This window comes from Sminthopsis crassicaudata, chromosome 1, assembly GCF_048593235.1.
Source record: "Sminthopsis crassicaudata isolate SCR6 chromosome 1, ASM4859323v1, whole genome shotgun sequence".
In the NCBI taxonomy this organism is placed as follows: domain Eukaryota; kingdom Metazoa; phylum Chordata; class Mammalia; order Dasyuromorphia; family Dasyuridae; genus Sminthopsis; species Sminthopsis crassicaudata.
The window spans coordinates 719,727,579-719,743,846 of NC_133617.1; the positions used below are offsets into that span (position 1 = coordinate 719,727,579).

The 16,268-nt window shown below is 33.6% G+C and overlaps 1 protein-coding gene across 1 annotated transcript in view; it reads left to right on the top strand.

Annotated features, from left to right (window-relative positions):
• CNTN3 (contactin 3) overlaps positions 1-16,268 on the top strand; it is a 429,201-nt gene that overhangs the window by 376,833 nt on the left and 36,100 nt on the right. The window contains 1 exon segment of the mRNA XM_074284089.1: positions 15,534-15,651. Within this exon segment, the coding sequence (XP_074140190.1) occupies positions 15,534-15,651 (118 nt within the window).

The window sequence follows — 16,268 nt, forward strand, 5'->3', positions numbered from 1 at the left end:
TATTTTGTTTGTTTGTTTTTTTCCCATTTGACTTTATTCTAATATTCTTGGTTGCCTCAGAGTCACTGAATTATTTTTGTTCCATTTAAGAAGTCCACTAATACTAAAGTTTTTTACTATCTACTCTAAACTCTACATTATCTTTCCATTTTTTTTTCCTCTCAAACTCTCATTTCATCTGTTTTTTGATTTATTTTTTTAGTCTCTCTTATAAACTTTAAGTCCAAACATTCCCCTGCCCTCCAAGATTCTCCTTGAATTTCTTCTGAGTTTTCTCCCTTTTTCCAAATGTTTTTCACTCTTTGGCTTCTCTGTTGTATAGGGCCACCGATAGTGGGGGTACTCTGGGTAAGGTCCTTCAGCCCAGAGGGAACCTGCTGACAATGTCTGGTTTGCCTCCCCACCTTCCTTTGGTACTCTCACCCTTCCTGAGAAGTCAAGGAGGGTGTGACCACCTTGTTCTACTTGAAGCAAAAGATACTTATAGTAAAGAGGAATTTACATATCAATAGCATGGTGCTTATAGTTAATACTTGGGCAATGTGCTGTGGTGATGTAATGCTACTATAGTTAGCACATGCTCAGTGTGCTGTAGGGATGGAATTATACTAAGGTATTTAACGGCTGAGAGGACTTGAAATAAATGGACTCCAACTTTGACCAGCCTTGTGGGTCTCCAGCCTTCTTTACTCCTCCACTAAGACCAAGGACTCGGGCTGGTCCTGAGATCCTCCAGAAAGCTAGTCTGGACAGTATATTTTGGCACCTCAGCATGGGGCTTCTAGAAAGCATAGTACATGTTGGTACCCCAATTTGGGGGCTCTAGAAAGCACACTACATCTGTAACATTCAGTTTACATTTAATTTTTACACACTCATATTCTCTTAGTTGAGATTCTGTGCTTAAGCCATTTCCCTTTTAGATTCTCAAATAGGCTGACTTGACATTGCTTAGTTTTGACCACTGTGTTCAGGTGGCCATTGTAGTATCAATAGAGCTGGTGATGTCTGATGCCATTTTCTGCCTCAAAACCAGGTAATATCTCAGTTGGCTTTATGGCCATTGTGGATTATAAACTCAGCTACATTTTTTCTCCTCTTCACAAAATTCTCATTAGAGAGTTGGTTCTGTCAGCTCTGCTGTGTTCTCATCAGTCTCCACGGGGATATGGGAGACCAAGTTGATGGAACGTTAATGAGTGGACTCTTCCTTTTGCTCTGGGAATTTGGAAGTCTCCATTGGCTCATAAAGGTCAGGGCGATAGGCTATGGCAACAAGTGTCCAATTATTGAAGGTAGTACTGGCTCATGATGCTTCTATTCAAGTGAATACTCTCTTCCCACCTTTCCTTATTTTTTATACTTGTTTTTTTGTTAGATTACCAGAGTAAAAGTTGCCCATTGACCAGGCCCATTCCATATTAGCATGTTTGAACTGGCTTCCTTAGTTAGCTTCCCTACCGGTCTCTTCCTTCTGAATCACTGCCTTGTTGGGACAGAGGGGCTTGGGGAACCTAATGAAACTATGATCTATGCCATATAGGGTTACCCAAGATAGATAAGTCATAGTGGAATGTTCTGACAAAAAGGTGATCTATCAGAAAAGGAAATGGCAAATCATTCCAGTATTTTCAAATTATAGTGCTAGAGAAAACTTTTGAGAGTTCTTTGGACAGGAAGGAAATCAACTCAGTCAATATTTAAAGAAACTAACATTAGAAGGTCAAATACTGAAGCTAAAGCTTAAATACTTTGACCACATAATGAGAAGACGGGACTCACTTGAAAAGGCACTGCTGTTGAGAAAAAGTGAGACAAAAGGAGAAGGGGATGGCAGTGGAGAAGATGGATAGATAATGTCATGGAAGCAAGGAGCATGAGCTTGGACAGACTTAGGTAGAAAGTGGAGGTCAGAAGCCTCTGGTATGTGTAATCTGTGGGGTCATGAAGAATCAGACATAATGGATTGAATGAATTGTAACAACAAACAAACTTCTATCTTCTTCTTTGCTATCTTTTTGTGCTATTTTTGAATTGGACAAAAAAGCCTGCTTCCACCTCTTTTCATTTCTTTATAATTGGTCTTTCTATAGCTCTTTTCAGATATTCGCTGAAGTGGTTGTGGGAGAGCTGGGCTTCTCTCCGACCTTTCGGTTGGCATTCTTAATGTCTCTCCATATAGCCTTCAAGGGTTACCTGGGTAAGAGTAAAGTTAAATGACTTGCTCAGAGTCACAAAGCCAGCCTCTGCCAGAGGAAGAATTGGGGTTCAGGTTTTCTTGACTCCAAGGTAAATATTTCATGTATTCTTCCACTTCACCAAAGTTACAAGCTTGCAAACTCACCTATGCTCTGAGTTATCTTTGAATGGGGCCACATGATAGAAATGAATAGACTAGATCTAAATTGCCTTGTTTCGGAATTTCAAATAAATTAAGCATCAATTATGATGCTTGGATGGGAGGTTGAGGAGAAGACAGATAAAGGACTCTATAAATCTACATGCTGTCACTTATCGATGGACTCCATTGTGTAGAATTGCATTACTCACCTTGCAGGGAAGAAGATTTGGGTTTTGAGTCTTAGGGCCCTCACTATCTGACTCTTTTAATCTCCCTAAACCTCAATTTCTTATATATACAATGGAGATATTAATAGCTAAGGATTGTAATCATCAATGTTAATCATCAATGTAGTCAATAAAATATTTTGCAAATTTGAAGTCATCATATAAATGTCAATTATAGCAGTGTTTCAGTGGATGGAGCACTGAACCTTTGGCCTCTGATGCCTACAAGCTATGTGATCCTGGAGAAGACACTTAATTTCTGCCTTAATTTACTGAAGAAGGAAATGGCAAATCACTCCTGTATCTTTGCCAAGAAAGCACATGATAGTTTGTTTCATGGGTCACAAAGAGTAAGACATGAGCGATAACAAAAATAGTAATGATAGTAATGATGATGATGATAAACATTTGAATTAGAATCTGTTGACTGAAATCACTCTTTGTTTTCTTTTTAGTGTTTAGTTTATGTGTATTTTTTGTTTGTTCATATTTTCAACATTATTTCTTGGTTTTAAATTTTCATTTCATTACCACCACCACCCCTGCAGTCAAAAGTAGCTGTAATTCTCACAGGTACTCTCTCAGCTTCAGTTAAACTGTTTAGTTTTTGGTAGTAGGAAAAAGAGAATAGTTTTAAACAATCAACACTTGGAATGGTGCTTCTACAATGCAGCTACGCATATTTGCTTTATTTCTTAAGACTTTTTTTTTTCTTTTTGATTTTGAGTTTGAAAAGAAGTTAATTATATTTATATATGCAAAAATTAATCCTAAACATAAGTTTGTGGTTAGGTTTTGAATAATGATTTGGGACCAAGCATATTTGTTTAATTAAAAGTCACAATTTAATTAAAAACTTCCTTAAATAACTAGATTATGACTATTTGCGGCCTTCTATTTTCATATTTAGGCATTCTAAGCATAGTGGAAAGGTTACTGAATTAATTAAAAAACTGGAGTAGCAGTCTTAGCTGTGATACATAATGGTTGTATGATAGAGCCTATTACTGACCCCTCATGAGCCTCAGTTTCCTCATTTGTAAAATTAGAATACCAGCATTTTTTTTCCCATCCCTCTCACAGGACTATATTGAAAAAATTATTTTATAAACTATAAAGCCTAAAGTAAATATGAGTTGCTTTGATGAATGTACATTGTTATGAAGGAAAATTCCCAAATGATTTTTTACTTGGAAGATGTTAAGAGAATTAGGGTAATATAATGATAGAATAAAATTGGGAATCTGAACCACAGGGGCATCTCGACATTTTGTGAGCTAGATTCTTAAGCTTTCCTCATCCAATCACTCCCCCACTGATAAAACTGTCAGGGGCCAATTAAAAGATTTTCTAAAGCTAGTAGAGTGAAAAGAAGATGTGCATATCCTTTTATACTTTTCTATTTAATATTGTTAAATTATTTTAAGATTTTCAAATGAAACTGGAGGTTATAGCAGATTTATTTTCTCTCTTATCTTGTGGTCACTTTGGGTATCTTTCCCAAGTTCTTATCACAGAAAAATAATCAAGAACCATTATCAAGATAAAATCTATTCCTGATGTAACTATGAAGGGGTTTAAATTTATAAGATAGTGGGGATCAAATTCTATTATCTTTAACATTGTAGAAACATAGAATATCTATACACAGAACATAAGATGTATTGGATTGCCCAAGATTGTCTACCTACACTAAAGGGCAGAAGGAAAAAGAAGGAAAAAAAAATTCCAACTTGTTTTGTCTTGTATAACCCAGCTCTCCTGAAATGAAAATCTATATATTGAGGACTTCCCATTTGTAAAACACGCTCTTCTCAATATTGAAGAATAGGGTTTTGTCATTGTTGTTTTAAGGAAGAAAAAAAAAAAAGTCTCCCATTAAAAGACCCAAATAAGATGGCTCTTCACCCAGATTCATGCTAGGAGGTCTCACTAGAAGGCTTCTGCTATTCTCTCTCACTCTCCTAGACTTTCTTGTTCTGTAAAACTTTGCCTGACTTCTGTTTTGAATTTGTTTACTTTGAGATGGGACATAAACTCAGAAATATCTAATAAGAAGTTGCTAATGCAAGACTGGAGCTGTTCTGAGAATCATCTATCTACACAGTGGAAAGATCAACATAAATTTAGGGAGATTGTAATACAGTTAAGAGAAGTGTTTTGTGTATGTGTCAATGCAGATTAGCACACCTTTGCTTTACTATTTAAGCAGTTTGGTTTAAATTAGGTTTATACCAGCATCTTATACCAACAACTCCAAAAGTGTACTTGGATGTACTCATCATAAAAAATAAAATAGAAATGGAAAGATATATCTGAGCAATTATTTTTGGAAATGGGGGAGGATTTGAGAAAAGAGCCCAGGACAGGATGGTGTAGCACAGTTCTAATGATGCAGGAAACCCAGGGGTACAATGAGAAGAAGAGAACTAGATCTGGAGACAAAGGATTCAAGTTCAAATCTCATCTCTGACATTTATCATCTATATGACATCGAGTCCCCCCAGGCAGGTCTTGAAGCCTCAGTTTCCTCATCCATTTTAGATGACTTCTCAGTTCCTCTTTAAGTTCCAAATAATTGATCTTATAACCTTGCTGCCTAGCAGGAAACATTCATTCACTCAAAAACCCTAAAAAATCTTCTCCTCAAGTTAGAAATGCTCAAGCCTCACCTAAAGGGAGAAATTTTCCTTGCTCAAGGTCCCTGAAATGACTTTCATCACTCCCTAATTAGCTAGGTCAACCACTTTGAAGGGATTATTCAAACTACTTAGGGCAGTCAACAAAATTTGGTCAAAGAACAAAACCTTTTTAAATTTATTCATGCCCTCAGAGCAACTTTCAGCTATGTGTTGATAGAGGTTTTCGCTGGAAAAAAAAGGAGTATTGGACAGAATTCCTAAATTTATTATTATTGTATTAACATTTTCTTCATTAGTATCTTAAATCTACATAAACCAACCAAACAGTAATTGTCTAATTTCTTAGGTGTAAATGCTTACTCTGAAAAATTAACGACCTCTAGCAAAACTAATTATCTTCTAAATTTTAGTTGCATTTTCTTCATGCAAATGCTTTTCAAATATATATCATTGGAATTATTGATGTTTTATTTTATGATCCATCTATCTTTTGTTTAGTTGCTCTCTATCCTTATCTCCAGTAATATTGGCTCAGGTACTTCCTTGCATTTTTATTTTAATTGTTATGATTTGTAGAACCAATTATATATTTGGAAGTTCTTGTAGCTTTTAGTGTAAAATGTTGTCTAAACCTAATTTAGGCTGAACTGCTTTTCAGTTTCCCAATATATTTTGTCAGATAAGGAATTAATTCTTACTTGAAGGGGGGTGGAGCAGTTATCAAATAGTAACCCAATTTAATTGAAGTGCTTTTGTTTCTGCTTATCCAGGCTTTCACACTGATCAGTTTTTGTTTGTTTAAACTAAGACCAAATACTTTTGATGATTATTATTTTCTAGTAATTTGCAATATCTGGTAATGCTGGTCTCCATTACTACTTTAAAAAAACAAAACAAAAAAAAAAAAAAAAAAAAAAAAAACACAGAGGCAGCTAAGTGGCACAGTAGATAGAGCACCAGCCCTGAAGTCAGGAGGACCTGAGTTCAAATTTGTCTTCAGACACTTAATAGCAATTGCCTCATCAAAAAAAAAAAAAAAAAAAAAAGCCCAACCTATTTTTCTTGAGATTCTTGATCTTTTGTTCCCCAGATGAGATTTGTTATTATTTTATTATCTATTTTAGTATTGTTTGGTTGTTTCAGTGCTTAAACACTTAATTTAGGTACAAGGATCGTTTTTATTATTAAAACATGATCAAAGGTGATAATATCAATTACTTGTTTTATTTATGCTTGAAGTTTTTTTCTTTTTTTTTTTACTGTTATAATCATATAAACCTTGAATATATTTTGGAAAGTTGATTTTTAGGTATTTTATTTAGTTCAGCCATACACATAAGAAAAAACAAGTGGAAGAAGAATGTCTTTAAGATACACAGTTGAATGGAAAATTCATCAAAGAAAAAGTATGAAAAAATTGAGTATGACACTGGGTTAGGCCCCAAATTAAATAAGAAAAATAAGATAAATCAGACTCTACTTATTCAGAATTTCTCATAGTGCCAAGTTATTTCCTGAAAGAAAGATTCATCTTTTTTGTTTGTTTTGTTTTTTTAATTATCTCTATTGAACCAGTGTTGGTGCAGGACTCTTTAAGTCATGGATTTCTAAAAGTAATGGAGAGTTATAGAAGTGGCACATACAGGTTACAACATATTACTGATGCAGAATCACTCAGGTATAAAGGTATCATCATAGAGATTTATGTGCAGTAGGTAAGGATACCTCCTTACTGTTCCTGTAGCAAGAGCAAGGAATAACAGTCTATAGTGTGTGATTACTGGTTGTATCCTACTATTGTGTGAATACTAGGTATTCAAAAGAACTCAAGAAAAAAAAAATATTGGAAGGTCTCTTGATTCTGGTTGGAGTATTTATCCAAATTTTATGGGGAAATTAAACCTGCCTAGAATGAGAAAGCATGAATGAGTCACTGACTAGAAGGAATATCCTTATCAGGGAGTCTATCAGTGATTACTTGAGACCATTGAGGTATTTAGTTAATCAGTTCATTTTATTAATTTTCTATTAAAGACAAGGTCCTTTATGCAACCAAAGAAGACCCAAATGTATCTTCTTGGAGATTACTGTCTAAGTCAGGGGTTCTGAAACTATGGCTGGTGGACCAGATGTGGGGCGCTGAGGATGTTTATGCAGCACCCCCCCCAATCTTCCCCTCCCTGCTCCTCCCTTATGGCAAATGGGCTGAGGGGTGGAGACAAGTGTGAGCTTTTGTTTTTACTATAGTCCAGCCCTCCCACAGTCTGAGGGACAGTGAACTGGCCCCCTATTTAAAAAGTTTGAGGACCACTGGAAGAAATAGGAACTTAAATAAATGTGATAAAAGTTGGATGAAAATATAGCAAGGAAGTTTAACCTGTTATGGCTATTTTGATTAAAGAATGGAGAGAAGAAAATATGGAGGTGCTGTATGATATTCATTCTATGCATTGAAATCCAAGTGTCTTTATTGTGATACCTCTCCAATATAATTTTTAATGCTTTTTAAAGTTATTGACCATTATAAATACCCATGGTAGATATCTTGTGGCTTTTGTCACTTCTAAACTAAAGAAATCTATCTTCTGGCACTTATGTTCTTTGGTGAATACAATAACAACTGCTAGGTTATCATATTGAGTTTATTTGAGTATTTTTCTTGCATTCTGATATTTTAAAGTAAGTTCCTAGAAGCCTTTGGTTGATAGGTGCATAATCACCTGCATAAATGAGATGGTGATGCTGTATCCCTTTTTCTTTGGCACCCCAAGCTCTAATTTCTGAAAAGATATCAGCCCATTTTGTAAGACATATTTAATTACTGATCAAACATGAATAAGAAAGGATATGGAAAATGAATACTTCATTGCCATTCATCCCAGTTTTTAAAACCAGCTGTCTGAAAATGTAAGTGGGTTGGATTGTCCTTGCCACTGCAAACCCTCTGATTTTATAGAGTGTTTCCTTTTCATTGATTTCCTCATTTTAGACCAGGCTTTTTGCCAGGAGAATAGTCTATTGATGGCCAAAGAGTAGTCTCAAGTAAAGTCTTCCATCATCTTTCATCAGTTTCCATGTGATTTTGAGGTTGAAAAGATCTGATAGCCTGCAACAGTAGTGAGATAGTGTTTAACTCTGGAATTGACTGCTCTCACAGTAGGACATTGCCATAGGTGTTATGGGAACCTTCCGATGATTAAAATCAAAAGCATGTCCCTCAGCCACTATTTTAGCTTTCACAGATGCTTTGGTCTTTAAAGGAGAGGGAGGGAACATAGTTTCTGTCTTCCATTAAAAAGTAATTATAAACACTTAGCTTGGGGGTTAATTCTGAATAGGTTGCATTCTTATTGAAATATTCATACTAAATAGAAAAGATTATAGGACAATTATGTTTAATACAATGCATAAAGGGGGTATTCTGCACAAATCTGAATGAATGAAAATTTTATTAAATACCTCTAACTTTTCATCTAGTGGCACATGACTAATTTTATAATTGTGCTGTTAATTCCAAGGGAAATATTAAGGAACAATTTGGATGAGTTAATACAATTTTGAAAAACAAGGGTCAAATTTCTAGATTCAGATCTCATATCTAGGAAGTATTCAAATTTTCCATGAAATATCAAACAGTTTTGTGATTTTTACCTGTCACACTGAGTCAGTGTAACCACTGGATGCTTATATTCTCTCAGGTAAACTTGATGGCTATATTTAGAATAATGAGTTTTGGCATTGATACCTATTGTGTGCCTTAAATGCAATCATTTCAACTCTTGTGCCCTCAACTTCATCATGTGTAAAGTAATTTGAATTAGAATATCTCTGTGGTACTTTCCAACCCTCAAATTTATAATCCTCTAATACTTATAATCATTAGTAATCCTTATAACAACACTAGCTTATGGTAACCTTAGCTTATGAAACTACTATATAAAAATAATTAAAGACAAATCCACTTGAAATGAACAACATGACCTGAAGCATGAATGAAATAATAATCACTTATTATATTATATATATACATTGTGCTAGCTACTAAAATATGAATAATAATGTTGTTCCCATCCTATCCACAAAGGAATATTCATTGTGAAATGTAGTGTTCCATTCAGTTTACAACTTGTACCGTGAATTTGATGTTGATTAGAAATATTTATAGTGTCACTGAGCTCTAGCTTCAATATGGCCTAGTTGATATGTAAAGAATCCTGAGAAATCCTCCTTGAAATGTCAGTATTTTAATTGCTATGTCAGATTAGTTTCCTTGAATAATCCATTAGCAAAAAGATTATATTATTTTTAGTATAACAGAATGAAAGTTTTGAAATATCTAGCTATTTGTCATCGCCTGCTTAGATAACCAACCAAATGAGAACTAAAGTTAAGGCAGCTAAGTGGCTCAATGGATAGTCCCAGCTTTGGAGTTAGGAAGGTATGATTTCAAATTCTGTCCCAGGAACTTATTTAGCACTGAGACCTTATCTGAATCAAATAATTTCTCTCCATCTCAGTTTCCTCATTTGTAATTGAAGGTAATAATACCTACCTCAAGGGTTGTGGTGAAAATTAAATAAGGTAACCTATGTTAAGTGCTTCATAAACTTTAAAGTACTATATAAATGATAGGCTTTATTGTTAGAAAACATTAAAAATTACTTTCAATGCTAAAGTCATGTTTAAGTGACCGCCAATTATTTCTCTTCCTTCTCTTAACTTGATGGATTTTGAAAAAAAGATGAAGGTATTGCTACTTTTACCATCACTCTTAGGAAAGATTTCATTTGGTTCGGCCAAGCTGCATTTGCGAGACTGCATCTGTTTGCTGATTCTAGACAGCTTTTTTCTTTGTAACCTCTACCTCATTGCCTGGCACATAGTGTTTAATAAAAGCTTGTTGATTGATTGATTGAACCTTGGCAGTTGATATCATGAACTGTAGTACTGAAATATTGTGCAGCTCCAGCTACTTCCAAGACATCTGGAAATGATTGACATGCAATGTCAAGGTTTGGAGGCAATGAGGTGAAATGTTGAATGATTAATATTGGAAGCTAGATGATAATATGGTGTTTACAGTGATAAAAAGGAAAAAGAACCACCCATTCAGCCTTGCTACCTGAACAACAAACAAAGTATTTTTTTTTTTGAGCTAAGAAATTACTCTTTTGACAATCTACCAGAAGCATTTCCATTCTGAATCCTTACTCAAGGAATATTTTTGCCCATAATTTGTCATTCTAAAGTTCTATACTGGATTGGTATTTCCTCCTTCAGTAATTTTCTTTTTTCCAAGGTTGATTCTGTTGCTTTAATTTTCCTCTAAAAAAGTATCTATCACAGCATTCTTTAGTAACCATATAATTAAGAATAATCTATTTGATTTTTACATACACAAGATCATCATTGGAAATATTTTTCATTGTAAACATAAAGAACTTTTCAATTACATATCAATGTCAATTTTAAGTCATCATGAAAAAAAAAATCACTGGAAAAATGGGTCCAAAGATATTAGAACACAGTTCTGCATCATTATAGGCATTTGATAATCTCTTAAAATTTCAAAGATCTCAGTAATTTGTTTGGGCATGCCACATTTATTACATATAGGTGTTGTTTAAAAGAATAACAGTTATAGCTATCTATGGAATTATTATTCCATATGTTAATTCCAAAAGTCAGAATTATTTAAATGTTTAGAAACTGAAATTATTGTTTCAAATTAAAAACTTCATGGATTTCAGGGCAGAATAGGAACAAACTACATTTATATTGAGGCAGAGTTTTGCTAAGGAAATCCTTCCTTTTTTGATTTAAAAAAAAAAACAGGCTAATATCAGATTTGATTATCTGAAAACATCTGAAATATATTCAGACAACTCTTTCAAGAGAAAGTAATTTGTGGAATTCCTTCTAGCTCTGTGTTTTGATGATTATTGGATCAGGGACTGGACTTGTGCTTAGAGAACTTATGGATGAAAAAATTCAATGCAGTTTGTCACTTTATTTGCAGTTTATTTATGAAAGACATATATAGATCACTAAGAAAGTCATGTAGACAAGCTATGATAATAAGTATGTAATCATGCCTTACTTAAATGAGCAAATATTTATGAAAACATATTCTTGACACTATCCTAGGCACTATGCATGTGAAATGCAAAATGACATAGTCCCTTATGTCAAAGAGATTAAATTCTTCTAAAGATAATGAAGATTATTACTGCAGTGCAGAATTATGCTCTTGTTTTCTTGACCACATTAGCCTATATTGATTTCTCCTACTCTAAACTAATAACAATTATCGTTCATATATTTGATTTATCACGTCATATACTTCCTTGTCATATTTAAGTTTTCCTATACCATTGTTTTGTAGCCTTATTAATTTTATATTCTCATACAGTCTGTATTCTCCAATAGCATTTTCTTTCCCCAGGGCTTAGAAATCTGCTGGCCTGAGAGGCAACATGGTATGGTTGAGGAAGGCACTAGAAAGCATGGATGAAAATCAGAGACAAGTTCCTATTCTAGCATTTAAGCTTCTCCAGGTCTTGTTTTACTCTTTTGGTAAATGAGCATAATAATTGCAGTACTTAGTTCATTGTTTTGTTGAGAGTTCAGTTTGCAAACAAATATTTTGTAAATGTCTATTGTTATTTCTCCTCCTCCCCTTCTCCTCTTCCTCCTCCTTTTTGTTTTCTTATTGAATACCTGAAGAAGCAATTGATAGAATGTTATACTGTGTTAAAACTGATTAATTTACAAATAAATATTTGATAAACACATCTGAGTGGTTATAAATTGAAAGTTGTTTTGGGTAAAACATTTAATAATATATTATATATGGGAATATACAGATACAAATAATATACAGGTCCAGTTCCTATTCTATAAAAGAAAAAACTCTTTATATGTCTTCTTTACCTGACTACTCATTTTCAGAGAAATCAATAAGGAGAAAGAGAAATAAAATCTAACCCCCTAGGAATACTTTCCTTGATGGTATTCAATAGTAAAACTGCTCAACTTCACTGGAAAAAAAAAAAATCTCTAGAAACAATAATCTGCCTCCAGTATGTGTCAAGGTCAGAATACTAGAAAACCTTCCAAAGGTCAGACAATATTGAAGATTTTACTTTGGGAATAAATTCTTTAAAAAAAAAAAAAAAAAAAACCTTTGAAAAGAAGGGAAAGGTTAAATTTGATAGATTAATTTATAAACTTATCTCTTCTTAAAAGGTGGTATAATTAAAGTTACTAAAAATATATATCTATAATCATCCTATTTGATTGCCATGTGATGGCACTTGGACAAGCCCTACTTTGTGTGTATATGTATGTGTGTGTGTGTCTACAAGTTTTGCAGGTTGTCCATATAATACAATCTGATAAAAAGGAACCTTTTAACACATAATTTTATAAATATAAGTGGTCATTCTAATATTTTGAGAGCTTATAGATCTCATACATGAGAACCTGCAATGTTTCAGAGTGGCAATAGGGTTTGTAAGTATGAGGAAGAGATGACTAGAGGGTTGAGAATGAAGGGAAGCATGGTGACAGGATAGTTAGAGGAGAGCAGGATGCTACGTTAGAATTTTCTCCATAGTGTTAAGTCAATTGAGATTATGGAGTAAATGGTAAACATTGGGTTGGTAATTTGTTTTCTCTTGGTGCCATTTGGGGGGCAAATTAATAGCATAAATATGTACTACTTGAAGCCAGAAAACTTTCATTTTTGTTTTTTTCTTTCTAGTGCTTAGCATAGAATAGATGCAAAGAAATGATTATTGATTATTTTTGTTGAACTTATAACTTTAATGGTGTGGGTTCCGATTTTTAATAGAGTAACTGCAGTTTCATGCAACATTCAGAAATTTGGAGGCATCATGGTATAGTGAGCAAAGAGATGATAATGGAATTATGAAAACAGAGATTCCAGTCCAGCCTCTGACACATATTGTATGTGACTCTGGAAGTCTTACTTTTATTTTTCACTCACTGACTATCAACTGTGGCCAGTATCCATTAGCATTGGTTCCCTTAGGGACTGCTCCCAAAATTAAGGAATTACTACTCATATTTATCCTCATATTCAAAGGATTCCATAATTTGGATGTAGATATCCCCATCAATGAAATAGATTAAAACCCATCTAGTTCTGCAGAACTAGAGTAGTTCTTCTGCTTCTTCTAACTCATTTTACCCACTCTCTATCTGTCATTCTCTGGGTGACATTCATTTTTCACATTTTTGGATGCTGTGAAGTTGATGAGCAACAGTCATAGACCAAAAAATTTTGAAAGCACAAACCTTATAAACCTAATAAAATTTGCTACCTCCTATTTGAGCCCTTTCCTGACCTATGACCCCAAGTGCTAGTTCTCCTCCCCAACTTATTTTGGAATTATTTATTTATATTGTTACCTATATGTATAGAATGCATATCTTTAGTTAAAATGTATATCTTCATTTAATTATTTAGATAAATATAGGTACCTATATAGGTAAATAATTATATAAATATATATTGGCAATCTGGTAGATATATGCAAATTCATTAGTGTGATTCTTTCCCCAGCCAGTACAGATTCCTCAATTCCTTTCCATTGACAGACATTTTTCACTGTGTTTTTCTGTTATCCCCTGCCCTTTTTTTGCAAGAAAATTGGGTTAAGTGACTTGTCCAATCACATAGCTAGTAAGTGTCAAATGTCTTAAGGTCAGATTTGAATCCAGGTCCTCTTGACTTCAGGGTTGGTGCTGTATCTACTTCACTATTTTGTTGCCCCTCAATGTGCTCTTCTTGCCCAACTCACTTATTCCTTTTACTCCTTTTGTAATTCATCTTAAACAATAAACATTTTGTATTGCCCCTCTTTCTCTCCAGTCCTGCTTTCCTTCCTCATTGTGATTTGGCATAGTCCTAGGTTCTCCAATGGCCAGTAAGTAGATGAAAACTGGCAAAATCCAGTAGGCAAATTACAAAAGCTTTGGCCAAACAAAAAAAAGTTTTAACTTCCATACTTGCAAGCATAGTAAAACTCTCTTTCAGAAGACTAGTCTGGTTAAATTTAGAAAGGTTAATTACTACAAGGCAGACCATGATGTGATTAATTTGAGGGGAAAGGATGGGCACAGTACCCTATGCAATACACACATAGTACATGTGGAATTAAAATGCAAACATTTCTTTCCACCTCATGATATTTCACAGATCTTTTCATTTGAGATGATTCTCAAAGGACTCTTGTTTTTTGCACTTCCAAAATTCCATAACCCTCTAATTTCTGAATTACTTGATTTAATCCACTTCTACTGCTTTATGAGACATTAGCTTATGCAAATAACATTTTACCTTTAAAAAAATGAATCATACTTAAAAGTAATTATAAAAAAGAGAGATATGAGATTTTAGAGAATTTGATCCTTTAATTAATACTGATTAATGATAATAAATGTATTTATAGTTTCTGTAGAGTTTTAAAAGTTCTCTCATTAGTTTGATACAGACTCTCCTTAAATTCTATGGATGTGGTTTCTTCTGACTTTTAACTCCATTTTTTTTTTTTTTTTTTTTTGGTAAAGTGAAATCAGATGTCAGTCCCCATGTAGTACTGCACTCATTATCCAAAAGATAAATGCTTAATTTTTCTTAATCAAGTGTTTAAAAAGATATTGAGCTAGAAAAAAAAAAAAAAGATCCAGTAAAAGGAGCAAATATAAAAAGGTATTTACTACTCTAGCTGACAGAAGGAAAATTATTGTCTTTTTTTTTTTTTTTTTTCAAATAAATTTGAAAAACAAATATGCTTTGGGACATAATGGGAGGACAAGGGAGGTCAATACAAATTAAAGCTTCTTGAAGCAATCTGATGGGTTAGTTCTGAATGGAATGGTTTTATCATTAGATATAAGAAGTAAAAATCCATTCTTTCAAGAGTTCTACTTCCTCACTCAGTAATACAGCTTAGCATTACTTTGGAAACATTCAAATAACATTGGAAATCATACTGCTCTTATCAAATTTAGATCCTCTCTCCTGGATGAATTTCAGAGATACATTCTTTTCAAGGCAACCATAATAAAAATTAAAAGAAATCCCTTTCAAAATCTTGTTGGTTTCTTTTTGATCATTTAAATATCTGCATATAATTATTGGTTGGCTTATTTTTTAAAAAATCTATATTTTTAAAATTTGCATAGTATAATTCTGGGCCACAAGATCTTGCTTTTCACTGATGAAATGTTTTAGTCATTGCTGAGTCATTTATGCTTTCAAACAATGATGCTCATTACCTGTTTATTCAACAGAGTTCTTCAGGTGATTTGATGATTCGGAATATTCAGCTAAAACATAGTGGGAAATATGTTTGTATGGTGCAAACAGAAGTCGACAGTGTTTCATCTGCAGCAGAACTAATAGTAAGAGGTAAATTTTAGTAGTTGTCTTTTCTATGCCTTTAATTGATCATCTCTAAGTGAATAGAAAACAGTAATGGTACAAATATATTTACCTCTTATTTATTTTGACCATATTTCATGTGTATTTACTCTCATCCATTAGAATAGGAGTTCTTGAGGGCAAAATCTGTGTATCTACATAGTTACATTCACTATCTGGCATATAGTAAATTTTAATATATAGCTAGGTAGTTATAGTGGGCAGAAGACCGGGCCTGGTGTCAGTGAGATGTGAGTTCAAAATTGTTCGCAGACACTGTGTGAATCTGCACAAGTCTCTTTACTGCTGTCAGAAATAATTTTATGAATTATAAAATGAGCTTCCTATGAGAATCACATGAGAGAATATTTGTAAAGTACTTAGCACATTGCCTGGCACATTGTTAGGCATGTAATGTATGCTTATTCCCTTCCTCTCTTCTCTTCCATTTCATTAAAAATGCTAATTAACTACTTAACTGAGTAAATGAATTTATTCTTAAATCTACTGCCATTCTATTATAATCTTGTTTGGGAGGACAGATATTAATTTAAAGAAATAAAAATCTTTATGTATGTTTTCATACTAGAATGGGTATTTCACTG